We start from the raw sequence: 19,203 nt of genomic DNA on the forward strand, positions 1-19,203 counted from the left end.
AGGAGGGAAGAAGGGGTTGAAGAGATGGGGTGCTGCCTTTTTGTAGAGGGCTTTGCAAGCTAGGCTGAGGAGTTAGTGGCCAGAGGAAGTTAATCCAGTGATTCTGAACATGGGAGTGACGGTCAGAGCTGGGCTTGAGTGTAGGAGGGGACAAAGTGGTGGTGGTGGGGCAAGTCACCAAGTTCACAGAGAGGTTCTGAGGACCTGAGCTAAGGTAGTATCAGTACTCTGAAAGAGGTCAGGTATAAGACGTACAGGACAGTAGAATGGGCAACTAGGGGCACCTTTATTGCATACCAGGCACTGTGCTAGAGGCTTTATGTGTACGTCACTTTTAAACTGCATGATGGCCTCACTGTTGGCTACATCTTATGCTGTGCTTGGTAGATAGTCATCTTGAAAAAAGGATAGCAGACACTGTTATGAGTGTTAGTAGTAAGTTTTAAGAAATTGTTTTGATGGTGATGGTTACCAGATTACTTCAGCTTCTAGTGGGTTATTTCAATTTCCCTTCCTGACCATAAAGACCTTCAGACAGGGGAAGCTGACTAGATAAAGAAGAATTCTGAAAATGGAAGTATCTACGTGGTTTCATTATTCAAATGCAATAAGGATACCTTGTGGAGCAAGAGCAGACAAGACAGCCTTCTGCGGGCAGTGTGTGGACAGCCCCCTAAAGGGTGTTGCATTCTGGGTAATGGAAAGGCATCTGCCTAAGCATCCACGGCAGTTTTTAGTATTTTATTTGCTTGGTTAAAATATTCATCAGAAAGAGACTCACTAGTAGATGTTTGCATGAGAATTAAAATTTTTATTTTTATCATTAAATTTGTTTTCTAAAATGAGAATTAACTTGAGATAAGTTCAGTAGACCATGTTGTATGCTCTTTATCGACTGGACCATGTGTCCCTTGGGATCCTGCTCTCCCAGAAAGGCTGGAGAAAATAAATACTCCATGCATCGAACACTGATACTTTCAAGTGTGAACTTTAAACCGGCTTGGCACTTATGTAGCCAGTAACAAACACAAAACCTTTTCCTTTGCCTTTTTTATTTTAAGTCATAATTTTAAAACTTTCATCTTCCTAATTCTTCAAAATCCATTTTAAAAGAATTTGTTTAAATCTTAATGGCACTTACAATCTATTCCAAACAAATTCTCTGAGAAAATCTTCAGCTGATTAGTCGGTGGGTCAGTTATATATTTTTTGTTCCCCTCCTAAACTAACATAGGTGCCATGCATATCACATCAATGGTTCCGTTCGTCCAGGCTAACATTCTGTCTCTGACATTGGCAGCCAAATGTTAGTTTAGGACCAGGATTTCTTCTTTACTGAGATCATAGAACAAATAATTGGTGACAAGGGAACTTAGTAATATAAAGCAGGTCTTCCAAAGTTCTCCAAGACCCCATTACTTGCCAGTCATCCATGAATTCTCTTAAATTCCCTTAAGATCTTTACATTTTTAGCTTATTTTAACTTCCAAGGCAATCTCATATTCGTAAATCCAGGACCAAATGTTTCAAGTTTCAGAAGATTTTTCACTCCCACCACCTTTTATTCTATAAAATGACCTCTTTGGTGCAGAATATGCTAGTGCCCTATACTTACTGACTGATTCAGATAATTCACTTAGATTATTGAGATTGGATTTTGCTTTAATGAAGCTACAGAAGTTTTTATAAATAGGTTATGCTTTCTTTTTTTTTTAAATTAAATCTTTATTGTTCAGATTAGATTTGTTCCTCCTTTTACCCCCATAACTCCCCCCCTCCCAGTTCCCGCCCCACCCTCCGCCCTCATTCCCCACCCACTAACCTCATCCATAGGTGCACGATTTTTGTCCAGTCTCTTCCCGCATCTCCCACTCCCCTTTCCCCCCCAAGAATAGTCAGTCCATTCCCTTTCTATGTCCCTGATTCATTATAATCACCAGTTCATTCTGTACATCAGATTATTTATTCACTTGATTCTTAGATTCACTTGTTGATAGATGCATGTTTGTTGTTCATAATTTGTATCTTTACCTTTTTCTTCTTCCTCTTCTTAAAGGATACCTTTCAGCATTTCGTATAATACTGGTTTAGTGGTGATGAACTCCTTTAGCTTTTCCTTATCTGTGAAACTCTTTATCTGACCTTCACTTCTGAATGATAGCTTTGCTGGATAAAGTAATCTTGGCTGTAGGTTCTTGGTATTCATCACTTTGAATATTTCTTGCCATTCCCTTCTGGCCTGCATAGTTTCTGTTGAGAAATCAGCTGACAGTCGTATGGGTATTCCCTTGTAGGTAATTGAGTCTCTTTCTCTTGCTGCTTTTAAGATTCTCTCTTTGTCTTTTGCTCTTGGCATTTTAATTATGATGTGTCTTGGTGTGGTCCTCTTTGGATTCCTTTTGTTTGGGGTTCTCTGCGCTTCTTGGACCTGTAAGTCCATTTCTTTCACCAGATGGGGGAAGTTTTCTGCCATTATTTCTTGAAATAGGTTTTCAATATCTTGCTGTCTCTCATCTTCTGGCACCCCTATAATTCTGATGTTTGTACGCTTGAAGCTGTCCCAGAGGCTCCTTACACTATCTTCGTATTTTCGGATTCTTTTTTCATTTTGCTTTTCTGGTTGGGTGTTTTTTGCTTCTTCGCATTTCAAATCTTTGACTTGATTCTTGCGCTCCTCTGGTCTGCTATTGGGTGTCTGTATAATATTCTTTATTTCAGTCAGTGTATGCTTAATTTCTAGTTGGTTCTTTATCACAGCATCAAGGGTCTCATTAGATTTCGTGAGGGTCTCATTAGATTTTGTGAGGCTCTCATCAAGTTTATTGGCAGCTTGTAGCACATTATTGCAAGCCCTCAAAATTGCGTTTTTTAGCTCTATATCCTCCATTTCTGTCATGTTTTTTTGTCTCCGCATTTTTTATGCTTTCTTGGTGCACCCCTTCTGGTCTTTGTGCGCAGTCTTGTTCTAGTTAAGCCTTGATTTTTGTAGTTAATACTAGAGGGATTTGACCACCAGGCCGACTGACTGTGAGAATCACCTGTGTCTGCTGTGGGAAAACTTCTGTCCTCTGGAGAGGTGCTAATCTAGCCTTTGCCTGAGGCTATCCGGCAAATGGCTCTGCGCAGGGCTTGGGCGGGGCGGGTCGCATGAGATCAACAGCGCGGGCGGAGGGAGCAGTTATGGCTGCCCTCAGTCCCGTTCCCAGAGGCTCTGCTTCTCAGAACCCCAGCAACCGCTGCAAACCTCGGAGAGAAAGCTGCCCTCACGTTTCAACTGATGCCAGACAATCCCGCCTCTCCCGTTTGAGTCTGAGTCCCTAGAGACTCTCCCGGATCTGGAGCTCAGAGTCTGGGGCTCCCTCCTGATTGAAAACGACAACCGCGCCCTCAGCCACCAGCCCGCTTTGCGCGCGCACCTCGGTACCTTTGTATTTTCCACACTGCACCTCCTCTGAGCCTCGGTATGCTGTTCTCTTTCCTTCTAGTTGAAGAGTCTCTCCTCAGCCAGCCTTCCTGTGGTTCTGGGTGATGTTCGTTCCGTCTTTTAGTTGTATTTTTGAAGTGGTTGTTTGCGGCAGCAATCTCCGGTGTTTACCTATGCCGCCATCTTGGTCTCTCTGGTTATGCTTTCTTATGTGTTGTGATTTCAGAGAGGAAGGGAGAGGGAGAGAGGAGGTAGAAACATCAATGGTGAGAGAAAATCATTGAGTCGCTGCCTCCAGCACACCCCCACCCTGACCACTGGGGATCAAGCCCGCAACCTAGGCATGTGCCCTGACCTTTTAGTTTATAGGTTGATGCTCAACCACTGAGCCATGCCAGCTGGGCTAATTTTACATTCTTAATATCTCTTGAAACTATGAGCTATTTTCATTCCTCTATTCTCTACCCAGTTCAGATCATTAACATCACCCCTGGATTACTGAAACGGCTTTCTAACCAGTCTTTCTGCTACTGCTGTTTTGTTCTTTCAGATGTTGGCCATTGGTTCCCATTGCTCCTATGTGGTCTGCATTACTCACATGACCAGGTCCCTGCTTACTTTCCCAACTTCTTCTATCACACTTTCACCCTCCATTTTACACTACTTCTACAGCTGGTACTTTTTAAGCATTCAGTAATTATTCATTGAATAAATCGTGTATGTGAAAGGTGAAGCTAGGTAGACAAGGTAGTGAATCTTAGGCCCTAGGAGAGGGTTTATGATTCATGTTTCTACTAGGAATCTGTTTATGTCGTTGCATGGAATCTGTTAGCCATATTGCATGACCAGTGTTTTAATGTTGGAATTTAATTTATTCATTTTATATCAGCTGTCTTTAGGGCAAGAAATTAGATCAACAAAACCAACCTCTCCTTAGCAGTTTGCATTTTAACTTTCCCCCTAAATAACCTTATGTTAGAATTATAGAGGCATCTCCATGAATAGCAATCAGGAGGTACAGACAGACTCCATCACATGCCCTTACAACGGCAATAGCTGTAGGTCATGCACTGAGTTTCTCAGAGACAGCCACACAAATTCTAGTGTCATTACTCAGTTCATCTTCAAATGTGAAGGACTCCAGTGACACCCACATTTAGTCCTTGGGGTTTTGGTGTTAAAAAACAATCTTTGTCATCCCCAGAACCTCAAGTCCGTAGTTTTTGTCACATGGAATGAAATGACTCAGGTGTCTTTATTCGTTTAGAATGTATCATGGTTTTTAAAAAAATTAAATGTGTTAGGGCGACAATATACATTTGTATATTGCATTGTGTACTCAACACCAAAAGTACCCTTCCGTCACCATATATTTGATCCCCTTTATCCTCTTCATGTTCTCCGTATCCCCCTTTCCCTCTGGTAACCACCGTACTGTTATCTGTGTCTGTGAGTTTGTCTGTTTGATTTGTTTGTTCATTCGTTGCTTTCCATTTTATATCCCCCAATGAGTGAAATCATATGGTTCTTGTCCTTTTCTGTCTGACTTATTTCACTGAGCATGATACTCTCAAGATTCATCCATGTTGTCACAAATGGCAATATTTCATCCTTTCTTATGGCTGATTAGTATTCCATTATAGATATGTACCACATCTTTATCCAGTCATCCACCAAAAGACACTGGGTGTTTCCATGTCTTGGCCAGCATGAATAATGATGCCGTGAACATAGGGGTATATATATCTTTACAAATACATGTTTTCAGATTTTTCTAGTAGATACCCAGAAGGGGGGATTGCTGGGTCATATGGTAACTCTATTCTTAATTTTTTGAGGAACCTCCATACTGTTTTCCATAGTGGCTGTACTAGTTTACATTTCCACCAGTAGTGTATGAGTGTTCTTTTTTCTTTACATCTTCTCCAACACTTGTTTTCTCTTGCCTTGTTGATAATAGCTATTCTAACAGGAGTGAGGTAGTTTCTCATTAAGGTGTTGGTTTGCATTTCCCTTATAACTAGTGCAGTTGAGCATCTTTTTAAATATCTGTTGGCCGTTTGTGTGTCTTCTTGGGAAAAATGTCCTCTGCCCATTTTTTAATTATATTGTTTATTTTGTTGTTGTTGAATTGTTTAAGTTCTTTATAATTTGGATGTTAGCCCCTTATTGCAATATTGTTCGCAAATATCTTCTCCTAGTTGGTTGGTTGCCTTTTTGTTTTGTTGATGGTTTCTTTTGCTGTGCAGAAGCTTTTTAGTTTGATGTATTCCTAGTCATTTATTTTTCTTTTACTTCCCCTGCCTTTGGGGTCAAGTTCACAAAAACCTCTGAGACCAAGGTCCATAAGTTTAGTACCTATGTTTTCTTCTGTGTTTTTTTTATTGTTTTAGGTCTTATATTTAAGCCTTTAATCCATTTTGAGTTAATGTTTGTGTTATGGTATCAAATAGCAACCTGGTTTCATTCTTTGGCATGTGGCTATTCAGTTTTTCCAACACCATTTATTGAGGAAGCTTTAGGTTATATATATATATATTTTTTTTTAAAATATATTTTTATTGATTTTTTACAGAGAGGAATGGAGAGGGATAGAGAGTTAAAAATATGGAACGCTTCACGAATTTGCATGTCATCCTTGCGCAGGGGCCATGTTAATCTTCTCTGTATCGTTCCAATTTTAGTATATGTGCTGCCGAAGCGAGCACGGGTTATATATATTTTTAAGATCAACTATAGAATACTATAGGGTATCCTGGAATATCTTTACCATCATCTAATTGACAGTGCTTCTTCCTGCTTTGTTTACTGTCACCAAATCTCTTTCATTGATTGCACTGAACTAATTGTTCTCTATTCTAGAGGTCTGACTTTTGTTTTACAGTTATTTGGAAAACCTTCTTACTCTTGCTAATAAATAACAGTTCTAAGGTATACAAACTATTTTATTTATGAAACTTGATTAGAAGTTATTTTTATATCTTTGCATTATGATCTGTGTATAGGAGATAAAGTGGAATTATAGCTGCCTCAATGATGAGAGATTTGTAGTAAACAGTACCACACACCCTTTGATCTCCTCCCTGTCCATGTTAGACATCTGTAATTGGTATGGCATGCCTTCTCAATGCAGCCTACTAACCAGTCTCAACATAGTATTTCAAATCACTACTACCAGATTTAGCACAGGAGATCCCTGAACTAGCTTTCCTCGTGTAATTCTTCCTTGTTGTTCACTTTACACAAAATACCTTTTGCATGAAATGTCTTAAGTGTTGTCTACACATAGTTATTACCAAGCTTATATATTGGGTGCTATTTTCCCCCTCCCCCTGCTGTTCTTTGTGGAATCTACCAAATTTTGTAAGCCAATAAAGTTCACCATAAAAATGATGATAACAGTTAACATGTTTTGAGTAGTTATTATGTACCAGGCACTGTGCTAAGTGCTTAATGTGTATTGTTTCCTTGAATTCTTGTAACAACTCTATACGGGGATATTTTTATTCTCATTTATAGATAGAGAAACTAGAGCAGGGCTAAATAACTGGTAAATGGTAGAGCCTAGATTTGAACTTAGGTCACCTGCCTTCTCGACCCCATTTATTAACCTCCAAGCTATTACCTCCTTATAACAAATGAAGGCTGGGTTAAAGTCAAAATGATTCATAGTGAGCATGCTTTTTCCTGTGGTATCACTAGGCTAAAATAAAAGCCACTACCTTTGTATTTTTTCAGATTGCAAACCAACTTAACATAACCTTTTCAGTCTCTTTCTAAGAAATTTACAGTTTTGTCTTTTTTTTTTTTGTGCTTGTTTTTTTTTTTTTTTAATTTTTATTGCTGAAAGTATTACATATGTTGCCTTTTTTCCACCATTAACCCCCTCCAGCCCGGCCCCCGCCCCCTGCCCCAGGCTTTCACCACAATTGTTCGTGTGCATGGGTTATGTATATGTACATACAAAGTCTTTGGTTGATTACCTCTCACCCATCCTCCCTCCCTCACCTTCCCTCTGAGATTCCACAGTCTGATCCATGCTTCCAAGTCTCTGGATCCACTCCGTTCATCAGTTTATTTTGTTAATTAGATTGTACATATGAGTGAGATCATGTGATACTTGTCTTTCTCTGACTGACTTATTTCACTTAGCATGATATTCTCCAGGTCCCTCCATGCTATCTCAGAGGGTAAGAGATTCTTCTTTTTTACTGCTGCATAGTATTCCATGGTATAAATGTACCACAGCTTTTTTATCTACTCATCTACTGATGGGCACTTGGACTGTTTCCAGATCTTAGCTATTGTAAATTGTGCTGATATGAACATCAGGCACAATTCTTTCTGATTGGTGTTTCGGGTTTCTTAGGAAATATTCCTAGAAGTGGGATCCCTGGGTCAAATGGCAGTTCCATATTTAATTTTTTTGAGGAAACTCCGTACTGTTTTCCTTAGTGGCTGCACCAGTCTGCATCCCCACTGGCAGTGTATTAGGGTTCCCTTTTTTCACATCCTTGCCAGCACTTGTCATTTGTTGATTTGTTGATGGTAGCCATTCTGACAAGTGTGAGATAATACCTCATTGTTGTTTTAATTTGCATCTCTCTGATGATCAGTGACTTTGAACATTTTTTCATATGTCTCTTGGCTGTCTGTATGTCCACTTTATAGAATTGCCTGTTTAGGTCCTTTGCTCAGTTTTATATCTATGTTTAAAAAATGTTCTCGTGGACTTCATAAATATGATTTGGATTTTTATTAACCTTTTTTGCTTTTATCTTTTCATATCTCAGATAACCTTTATAAATTTTGAGAGAGTAGCTATCTTTGTCGGCTGTCTTATACATTCACAGATGGCATTACTTTATCTGTCCTCATACCATCTGTAGCATCATCTCAGTCTATTCCAATTGGTGTCGTCTTTCATTTATTCAGGAGTGAGTTTATTAAAATAAAACTTTATATTTGTATAGCATTTCGGGTAAATGTTAGGGTAAAACAGTGATTTATTTTATCACAACAATCCTATGCAAAGGAATTTTAATTTTTCATTTATTTATGTTTTACCTCATCTTGCTTTACTTTATATGTAGTCTTTGAAGTTGAATTGAATTCAACAACCATTTATTGAGCACATATTGTGATCCCAGAACTGTGGGAATAAAGATATGACCCCTGTTCTCACTGAGCTTACAGTCTAGAGGAAGAGACAGTGAGGAAGCAAATAGAGTTAGGAAATAGAGGGTGGTATGGAAAAGGATTAAGTCTGGTCTGGTGCATCTAGAAAGCCCTCTCAGAGGAAAGGTGATTAGGAGCTTGTGGGTTGTAGGAAAGAGGAAAAGAAACTCTAAGGTATAGTGAGCAGTACACTTGAAAGCTCTGACATTAGAGAATTTGGAGTGACCAAGACAATGGAAGAAATTCAGAGCGAGAGGAAGGGAGTGACAGGTGTTCTGAAGTGAGACTTGAGAGGTAAGCAGGAATCAGTTTTAGGTCAATTAAGGATTCTGGATTTGGACCTAAGATTATGGCAGGTGTTTGATGAGCTTAAAGCAGAGGTATGACATGACATATTTGGGTTCTAGGAAGACCTCTCAGGGTACAGTGTCGAGAATGGTCTGGAAAAAGGGACAGCAGTGGATGTGGGAGGGGAGGGAGGAGGCTGTTTTAGTAGTCTGAGAAGTGATCTTTTACTTGGACTAGTGTAATGGAGAGAAATGGGTGGATTTAAGAGACCACCCCAGTGAGAATGGAAGAGCCAATCTGTGTCTACCGAGCTCTGGCTTGTTCTGCTCTCTCATGCTGAACAAATGCCTGTTTTACAGCCAGAGAAAAACGGAGCAGAAATGAGACCTGAAATTAGTTTCTGTATCAGGAACAGGCATGGCCTCACAGGATAGCTATAAAGATAATAAAGATAATAGCACTCAGTTAATTGCAAAGTACTCAATTTAACAGTCGTCATCTAGGCAGGATTCTGATGTGAGGTTTGCCCTTTCACATGAATGTGTGTGATATCAACATAACTTTGATAAACAAATGTGCGTTTAGAGCTAGTGTCTCCCTTTCCCTCCAAATGTCAGTTCATTCTTTCATTTGCTTGCTTGTTCGTTCATTCACTCATTCATTCAAAAACATTTACTGAGGGCCTGCTAGCCACTAGATAGGTGTACTTATCTCAGGCTTTACTATCACAGATGGCCATTGTACCTAGTATAGGCCTTTGGTGTTCATAGGAACTAGGTGGGCCACATTGCATAGAGGACACATTTAGTCAGGTTTCCATTTTAAGTTGACAGGGCTCCTCATTCCTTCCCAAGTGACACATCACTTAGAGTGTAGACATTGATAGAATCCTGCGGCCCTGGCCTCCCATGTCTCCTGATGCCGTTCCTCTGTGTTTTCTGTAGCTGCTCCCAGTCTTTGCTTGGGCTCCATATGCCTAATCCCAGTTCACTCAAACAGTTGGTCGGTTCCAGTCCTTTATGGAAGCAGTTGGTTAATGGGATGAATTGTTTTTGACTGAGATGGTCAGTCATTTCAGGCAGGAAAATCTGGTTGCCCATCGTAAACCTGTTATAGTAGCCAAGGTGATGCCACAGTTGTAGCACATAAATCCTCAATCTGGTGTAAATACAATAGACGTCTACTTCTTGCTAATGTAAAGTCTAGTGGGTAGTGGATGCGAGATTGGAGGGGTTTTTTTTGCTCCATTTGTGGACCCAGGCTGATGGAGTCAGCAGGCTTGCCCTGGGCTCAACGTCCAGTAGGCAAATGGGGAGAGAGCAAACGCCAGGAGTTTTTCATGGGCCAGGGCTAGCAGTGGCGTCATCCTTCCTACCAGCGTTCATTGGCTAGAACACGCCCATACCTACCTTCCGAGGAGGCTGAGAAGTGCAGTCTCTGCGTCTGCCCAGGAGGAAGGGGAAACCCGATGAACCTGTCTCTGCCCCTCCTTGTGTGGCACCTGCTTTGTGATTCAAATGATGAGGGTCAGGAAAGGACCAGTGATGTGGAGAAGCCTCTTTTGTGGCTGGGCTTTAGAGTGGGAGATGTCCACATTCTCACTGCTGCCGCGTCTTATAACTGCTATTCCTGTTCTCACAGGGAAATAAATGCTCGGCTGGATGCTGTGTCTGAAGTTCTCTTTTCTGAATCCAGTGTGTTTGGTCAGATAGAAAATCATCTACACAAATTGCCTGACATAGAGAGAGGAGTCTGTAGCATTTATCACAAAAAAGTAAGTGTGGTACAATCAAATCTGTTAAAATCGGTAATGTTCCTCAGCATGAGCACATCAGATATTAAAAGAAAACATCTCAGAGCTTTAGTGTTACTGTATTTTGTAAAATGTTGCAGAGAACACGAGAGAATCCTCAAAAATTTTAACTGCACAAATTAAGATTATTCCAGTTTTTGCATTGTAAAAAATGATTTGCCTACTTCTGTCAACTGCTGCAACACACAGAGGTTCTTCTGTTATAAAACAGGATATTTTCATGTTTCAGTCTCAAAGTGTGGACCATCGTCAAAATAGGAAATTTATTTAGATTAGCTACTTTTAAAAAGAGTTGACTGATTATTTTGACCTCAGAATAGCTTCTTATTTGACCTAAAGGAAAAATCTGCTTGTATAATATTTGTAGTGGTTTAATATGCAAACACGTTTAGATATTGAAGGTAAGTTAAAGACATTATTTTAATTTTCATTATTTAAGCTTTACAGTTTAAATAATGTAAAGCAGTTATTCTCAGATGACATGATATTGTACATAGAAAACCCCAAAGACTCCATCAAGAAACTACTAAACTTAATAAATGAATTCTGCAATGTAGCAGGATACAAAATTACCCAGAAATCTATGGCTTTTTTTATACACCAATAATGAATTCACAGAAGGAGAAACTAAAAAAACAATCCCATTTACCATTGCACCAAAAAAATTAAGATACCTAGGAATAAACTTAACTAAGGAGGTAAAGGACCTGTACTCGGAAAACATTGAAAAAAGAGATAGAGGAAGACATAAACAAATAGAAGAACATACCGTGTTCATGGATTGGTAGAATCAACATCATTAAAATGTCTATACTACCCAAAGCAATCTATAGATTCAATGTAATCCGCATTGAAATACCAATGGCATATTTCACAGACCTAGCACAAACTCTCCAAAAGTTCATCTGGGATAAAAAAAGACCCCGAATAGGCACAACAATCCTGAGAAAGAAGAACAAAGTTGGAGGGATCACAATACCAGATATCAAGCTGTATTACAAAGCCACTGTTCTCAAAACTGCCTGGTACTGGCACAAGAACAGACATATAGACCAATGGAACAGAACAGAGAACCCAGAAATAGACCCAAGCCATTATGCTCAATTAATATTTGACAAAGGAGGCAAGAGCATACAATGGAGTCAAGACAGTCTCTTCAATAAATGGTGCTGGGAAAATTGGTCAGATACATGCAAAAAAAAAAAAAAAAAAGAAACTAGATCACCAACTTACACCTTACACAAAAACAAAGTAAAGCTTTTTCACAACTGGTTTGCCGCCAGAACACAGGTGTTGTGAAAACCACCATTAACTCAAACCCAAAATGGGAAAGGAAAAGACTCACATCAACATCGTCGTCATTGGACATGTAGATTCTGGCAGTCTACCAGTACTGGCCTTCTGATCTACAAATGTGGTGGGATCGACAAAAGAACCATTGAGAAATTTGAGAAGGAGGCTGCTGAGATGGGGAAGGGCTCCTTCAAGTATGCCTGGGTCTTGGATAAACTGAAAGCTGAACAGGAGCGAGGTATCACCATTGATATCTCCCTGTGGAAATTTGAGGCCACCAAGTATTATGTGACCATCATTGATGCCCCAGGGCACAGAGACTTCATCAAAAACATGATTACATGCACATGTCAGGCTGACTGTGCTGTCCTTATTGTTGCTGCTGGTGTTGGTGAATTTGAAGCCGGTATCTCCAAGAATGGACAGACCCGTGAGCATGCCCTTCTGGCCTACACTCTGGGTGTGAAACAGCTGATTATTGGTGTTGACAAAATGGAGTCCACTGAGCCACCCTACAGCCAGAAAAGATACAAGGAAATTGTTAAAGAAGTCAGCACCTACATTAAGAAAATTGGCTACAACCCTGACACAGTAGCATTTCTGCCAGTTTCTGGTTAGAATGGTGACAACATTCTGGAGCCAAGTGCTAATATGCTTTGGTTCAAGGGATGGAAGGTCACCCGTAAAGATGGCAATGCCAGTAGAACCACACTGCTTGAAGCTCTGGATTGCATCCTGCCACCAACTCGTCCGACTGACAAGCCCCTGCGTCTGCCCTTCCAGGATGTCTACAAAATTGGTGGTATTGGTACTGTCCCTGTGGGCCGAGTGGAGACTGGTGTTCTCAAGCCCGGCATGGTGGTCACCTTTCTCCAATCAACATTACAACTGAAGTAAAGTCTGCTGAAATGCACCAGGAAGCTTTGAGTGAAGCTCTTCCTGGGGATAAGAGAACTGTGTGTCTCAATTGGCCATTTAAGTTTAATAGTAAAAGACTGGTGAATGATCACAATGCATCGTAAAACCTTCAGAAGGAAAGGAGGATGTTTTGTGGACCATTTGGTTCTTTTGTGTGTGTGGCAGTTTTTAAGTTATTAGTTTTTAAAATCAGTACTTTTTAATGGAAACAACATGACCAAAAATTTGTCACAGAATTTTGAGACCCATTAAAATAACAATGTTTAATGAGAAACCTGTGTGTTCTTTTGGTCCACACTGTAACTTTCTGTTATACTACTTAGGTAGAAGACTTCAGAGTTGCCCACTGGAAATAACCTTTTTCCAGTGTTATATCTGCTGATACTTTACAATTGGATAGTTCGGTTAACATTTTTTTCTGGGTGGGAACTTTGGGGTTTTTGTGTTTTGCTTCGTTTTTTTTTCCACTTAAAGGGAGGAATCACCTGTCTCTTTATGGTAAAAGCTATGGGAAAGGGGGTCTGTTGGTGTTACACTAAATAGTTCAGGACAGGTAAGCAAAGAGTAACTTTGTGTTGTAAGCTAGTTTCTAAAGGCCAAATTCTGTAAAGGCCACGTGTTAACATATTAAATTTTGTAGCTACATCAATATTGAGTAAATTTATTGGTATGTCAAGTTTTAGTTTCCCAGTTTTACTGGAATGTGAATTCACATTGACAAATGCTGAGGTAGTTTAAGAACCTAAAGTGAGGTTTGAATAGTATTGAGCACTGTCTTGCTGCAGTTATTGTATCCAAATTCTAGGAAAAATAAATTGATGCTGGACAAAAAAACCCCTCAAAATGGTTAAAGGACTTAAATGTAAGATGGGAAATCATAAAAATTCTACAAGACTCCATAGGCAGCAAAATATCGTACATATGTCGTAGCAATATCTTTACTGATACAGCTCCTAGGGCAATGGGAACTAAGGAGAAAATAAACAAATGGGACTACATCAAAATAAAAAGCTTCTGCACAGCAAAATAAACCATCAACAAAAAACAAGAAAGCCCACTGCATGGGAGAACATATTTGCCAATGTTATCTCATATAAGGGTTTAATCTCCAAAATTTATAGGGAATTCATTCAACTAACAAAAGGAAGATAAACAACCCAATCAAAAAATGGGCAAAGGACCCAAGTAGACACTTTTTGAAAGAGGGCATACACAAGGCAGAGAGACATATGAAAACATGCTCAAAGTCACTAATCATCCAAGAGATGCAAATCAAAACAACAATGAGGTACCATCTCACACCTGTCAGAATGGCTATCATCAACAAATCAATAAATGACAAGTGCTGGAGAGGATGTGGAGAAAAAGGAACCCTCGTGTACTGCTGGTGGGAATGCAGACTGGTGCAGCCACTGTGGAAAACAGTATGGAGTTTCCTCAAAAAGTTAAAGATGGAACTCCCATATGACCCAGTGATCCCACTTCTAGGAATATATCCCAAGAAAGTAGAAACACCAATCAGAAAGGATATATTATATGCACCCCTATGTTCATAGCAGCACAATTTACAATAGCTAAGATTTGGAAACAGCCTAGGTGCCCATCAGCCGATGAGTGGATTAAAAAATGGTGTTACATCTAACCAATGGAATACTATCTATACTAATAAAAGGGTAATATGCTAATTAGACTGGGAGACCTTCCAGGAGACCTTCTGGACAAAGCCATGGTGGCAGGGCCGAGGTAGAGGCAGTTAGAGGCCAAGAGGGGAGGGCAGTTGTGGGTGATCAAGCTGGTGGGGGGCGGGGCCATAGGGGGTAAGCAGACCATCAGTGGGGGTCAGTTTGAGGTGATCAGAACATTGGGGGGCGCAGTTTGGAGTGAGCAGGCCAGCAGGGGGGCAGTTGGGGACCAGCAGGCCAGTGGGGAGGGAAGGTCGGGGCAAGCAGGCCGGCGGCAGGGGGCAATTGGGGGCGAGCAGGTCAGCAGACAGAGTGGTTAGGGGCAATCAGGTAGGCAGGCAGGCAGATGAGCAGTTAGGAGTCAGCAGTCCCAGATTGCGAGAGGGATGTCCGACTGCCGGTTTAGGCCCGATCCCTGTAAACCGGCAGTAGGATATCCTTCAAGGGGTTCCAGATTGGAGAGGGTGCAGGCCAGGCTGAGGAACACCTCCCTCCCGCGTGCACGAATTTCGTGCACTGGGCCACTAGTGCTGCTATAAAAAAGAAGGAACTTTTACCATTTGCAACCACATAGATGGAACTGGAGAGCATTATGCTAAGTAAAATAAGCCAGTCGGAGAAAGATAAATATCTCACTCGTATGTGGGATATAATGATCAACATAAACTAATGAACAAAAATAGATCCAGAGACAAGGAAGCACTGAACAGACCGTCTAACCTCAGAGAGAAGGCAGGGGAGGGAGGGGCGGTTAGAGATCAACCAAAGGACTTGTATGCATGCATATTAGCATATCCAATGGACACAGACACTGGGGTGGTGGTGGTTTGTCCTGGAGGATGGGAGTGGGGGGGGTGGTCAATCGGGGAAAAAGGAGACATATATAATACTTTAAACAATAAAAAGAAATGAAAAAGAAATGACAGGTTTTTCACTCTTAGGGAAATAATTTACTTTATGGTCAAAAGGTAAACTTCCAGTTATAAAATAAATAAGTCATGGAGATATAGTACAGCCTGGTGACAATAGTTAGCAATACTATATTGTATATTCAAAAGTTGCTAGGATAGTAGATCTTACAAATTCTCATCACAAAAGAGAACCTTCGTGTACTGTTGGTAGGACTGAAATTAGTGAGGCACTATGAAAAGAGTATAAAGATTCCTCAAAAAAATGAAATATAAAACTACAAGATGACCCTGCAATTCCACTTCTGGGTATTTATCTGAAGAAAATGAAAACACCAATTTGGCCCTAACCAATTTGGCCCTAACCGGTTTGGCTCAGTGGATAGAGCGTCAGCCTGCGGACTGAAGGGTCCCAGGTTTGATTCCAGTCAAGGGCATGTAGCTTGGTTGCGGGCACATCCCCAGTGGGGGGTGTGCAGGAGGCAGCTGATCCATGTTTCTCTCTCATGGATGTCTCTAACTCTCTATCCCTCTCCCTTCCTCTCTGCAAAAAAATCAATAAAATATTTTAAAAAAAGAAAAAAAGAAAACACCAATTTTAAAAGATATATACATCCTTATTTTCATTGCAGCATTATTTACAACTAGAGGCCCGGTGCACAAAATTCGTGCACAGGTAGGGTCTCCAGGCCTGGCTGGCGATCAGGGCTGATCTGTGGGGTGACCAGTGTTCAGGGGGCCCCACTGTCACTCACTTTGGCCAGCCTGGCACCGCCCGCTCGCTGGCCCTGGCCCCTGCCGCCAGTCACCTCCCACCACTGGCAGCCACCACCAATCTGTTCTCTGTATCTGTGAGTTTAGTTTTTTTTATTGTTGTTGTTATTGGTTTTTTTAGATTTCACATATAAGTGAGATCATACAGTATAGAATCTAATTGATTTTAAAGGTATTCAATGGAGAAAGAATGACTTTTTAAAAAGAATTTCAAATGTCCTTTACTAAAGAACTTATGACTCACTCAGAAGCTGTTCCTTGTTGCTGTTTTAATGTTTAATGTGCGTAAAGATTGGTTTGAAAAGTGAAGATTAGAAACGATATAGTAACAAACCAAATCATTAGGAAATCTAAATACTTTAAGCCAAATTTTTATGGATAGTTAGCTGGCTCTTGGAACCCGCCATCAAACACATGTCTGTTCTTTATCATTAGAGTACTCTACAAATCTTCTGCTGTATGCACCAAATGGTGAGTGGTATGCTGGGTACAGAATGTTTTAATTATGTGAAATTCATAAAATGGTAAGGAACAGTGTTTGGCTGTTGTGGAAGTGGTAAGCCTATCCCATCTTGCTGTGTGTAAGGTGCCATAGAATAGGCACAAATAGGTATTTTTATGATGATAATAATGGAGGATCCCAAGTGGGTTAACCCTGAAATAAAATAAACATTTCTTTTAATAGAGCTTAAAATCCAGATCTTAGAAAATTGTGATAGTCACAGGAACCAATTAACTTTTTTTTTTTTTTAACTCAAGAACTTTTTTGTAAGAAAGTGACACATAATTGCTAAGGTTGGCATATACTTAAAGGATAATAGCACTTAGTAAATGTCGGAAAGACAGTGATTCCAGAATTTTTAGTGGGTAAGAATAGTTTCTTAGCCAGACTGGGGTAGGCCTAAAGTCAGATTTCCAGTGCGGAGTTTCGGCTGGGACTCTTCCGACCTGTGATGCTGGCTTTTGCACTTGTGGGTCTGTGCTAACGCTCTTCCACAGGGCAGTGTGCTGCTGGGAATGGGGCTGCACCGAGTGGCTCCGGGAGCAGCTGCCTTGTCCTCTGCCTCAGCTTTCCCCGCATCCTCAGGTTTCTTTCAGAACCATTGAAAGACACTTGAGAATAATCTTCCTTGGGTACTTAGGACTTGATTGGAAAGAGCTTCTGGTTTTCAGTCTGCTTCTGTTGTTGACTTAAACTTTACATCATATCTGAGCATGAAAAATCAACCCCTTTTTTTCCTTCTCAAATTACAGTAATCTCATGTAGGTTATTATTAAAAATTATATTGAAAATGTTTATTTTTAGTCCTTCATTTTTTTGGTTTTCTTTATTAAATATATTTTTATTGGTTTCAGAAAAGAAGGATGAGGGAGAGAGAGATAGAAACATCAGTGATGAGAGAGAATCATTGATTGGCTGCCTCCTGCACACCCCCCTACTGGAGATTGAGCCTGCAACTCGAGGCATGTGCCCTGACAGGGAATGGAACCATGACCTCCTGGTTCATAAGTGGACACTCAACCTCTGAGCCACACCAGTTGGGCTAGTCCTTCATCTTTGTTAAAATGTATCAAGCGACTATTGACCATAAAGCTTCTAGGTTCCACATTTATGCAAATAGTCCAGTTTCCTGTGTGTATCTTTCCCAGCGTACAGTGGCCTTTCTGGAGAAGAGGTGCTTTATGCTACACTTTTAACTAAACTTTTGTTCAGTTGGATCTAACATCTTATTTTTCTGCATAATTTAATTCATTCCTTATAGTTAGTAGTTGTCTTTCGAAATATGTTCTTAGCATTAATCCATTTTATATATATTACTTATTATGTATACTTACCATTAACTCAACCCTAAATCTCTTTTACCTCAAGATATTTAATTTCATAAAATATTTTTAAAATATATTTTTATTGATTTCAGAGAGGAAGGGAGAGGGAGAGAGAGATAGAAACATCAGTGATGAGAGAGAATCATTGATCAGCTGCCTCTTGCACGCCCCCTACTGGGGATTGAGCCTGCAACCCAGGAATGTGCCCTTGACCCAATCAAACCCAGGACTCTTCAGTCCACAGGCCGATGCTCTATCCACTGAGCCAAACCAGCTAGGGCTCAAATATTTTTTAAATTTTATTTTCTTGAGCCTTCTTAACTGATCCAACCTGGACTAGTTGCCCTTCTCATTACAACTGTTATAGAACTACCTTCTTAGGTTCCCTTTATTTCCCTTGAATTGAATCTTCTGTTTTCTGTATTTCATGTATTCCTCTTGGTTTCTTCCTTCTTTTTGGTGGAATACAGCCTCAGAAGTATTCTGAGAAAGGGTATTGAAATGTTTTGAGATATTGATGTCTGGAAATGTCTTTTTTTTTTCTACTTTCACTGTTTTGGGTAGTTTGGATGTAAAACTCTAGGCTACAAATTATTTTCCTTCGGGGGCACAGACATACAATGGGGTAAGTTAGTTTGTTCAATAAATGGTGTTGGGAAAATTGGACAGATATGTGCAAAAATGGAAACCAAGCCACCTTTTTACACCATACACAAGAACAAACTCAAAATGGATTAAAAACTTAAATTTTATACTTGAAACCATAGAATCTTAGAAGAAAACATTGGCAGTAACATCTCGGACATTTCCCATAACAATATTTTTTCTAATATATATCCTCGGGCAAGGGAAACAAAAGAAAAATAAACAAATGGGACTACACCAAACTGAAAAGTTTTTGCACAGCCAAGGAAAACATCAACAAAATGAAAAGACAGTCCACCAAATGCGAGAACATATTTGACAAGACACATCTGATAAGGGCTTAATATCCAACATTTATAAAACTCAACACCAAAAAAAAATCATTCCAATTAAAAATGGGCAAAGGACCTGAATAGATATCTCTCCAAAGACATACAGATGGCCAATATAAAT

The 19,203-nt window shown here is 40.0% G+C and overlaps 1 protein-coding gene, 1 non-coding gene and 1 pseudogene across 3 annotated transcripts in view; 2 read left to right on the top strand and 1 right to left on the bottom strand.

Moving 5' to 3' along the window:
• Positions 1-19,203, top strand: part of MSH3 (mutS homolog 3) — a 177,829-nt gene that overhangs the window by 103,568 nt on the left and 55,058 nt on the right. For both annotated transcript variants that reach the window (XM_070412256.1, XM_070412255.1), the window contains exon 13: positions 10,532-10,664. In XM_070412256.1, coding sequence (XP_070268357.1) covers positions 10,532-10,664 — 133 coding nt within the window. The remainder of the gene's footprint in view (positions 1-10,531; positions 10,665-19,203) is intronic.
• On the bottom strand, positions 6,026-6,132 carry LOC139009717 (U6 spliceosomal RNA). Its single transcript, XR_011471419.1, has one exon. It is a non-coding gene; the product is annotated as a U6 spliceosomal RNA (small nuclear RNA).
• On the top strand, positions 11,219-13,517 carry LOC139008717 (putative elongation factor 1-alpha-like 3; annotated as a pseudogene).

Source organism: Myotis yumanensis, unplaced genomic scaffold (genome assembly GCF_028538775.1).
Source record: "Myotis yumanensis isolate MYYU_CA2020_CCGP unplaced genomic scaffold, mMyoYum1.0.hap1 SCAF_4, whole genome shotgun sequence".
NCBI classification, from domain to species: Eukaryota; Metazoa; Chordata; class Mammalia; order Chiroptera; family Vespertilionidae; genus Myotis; species Myotis yumanensis.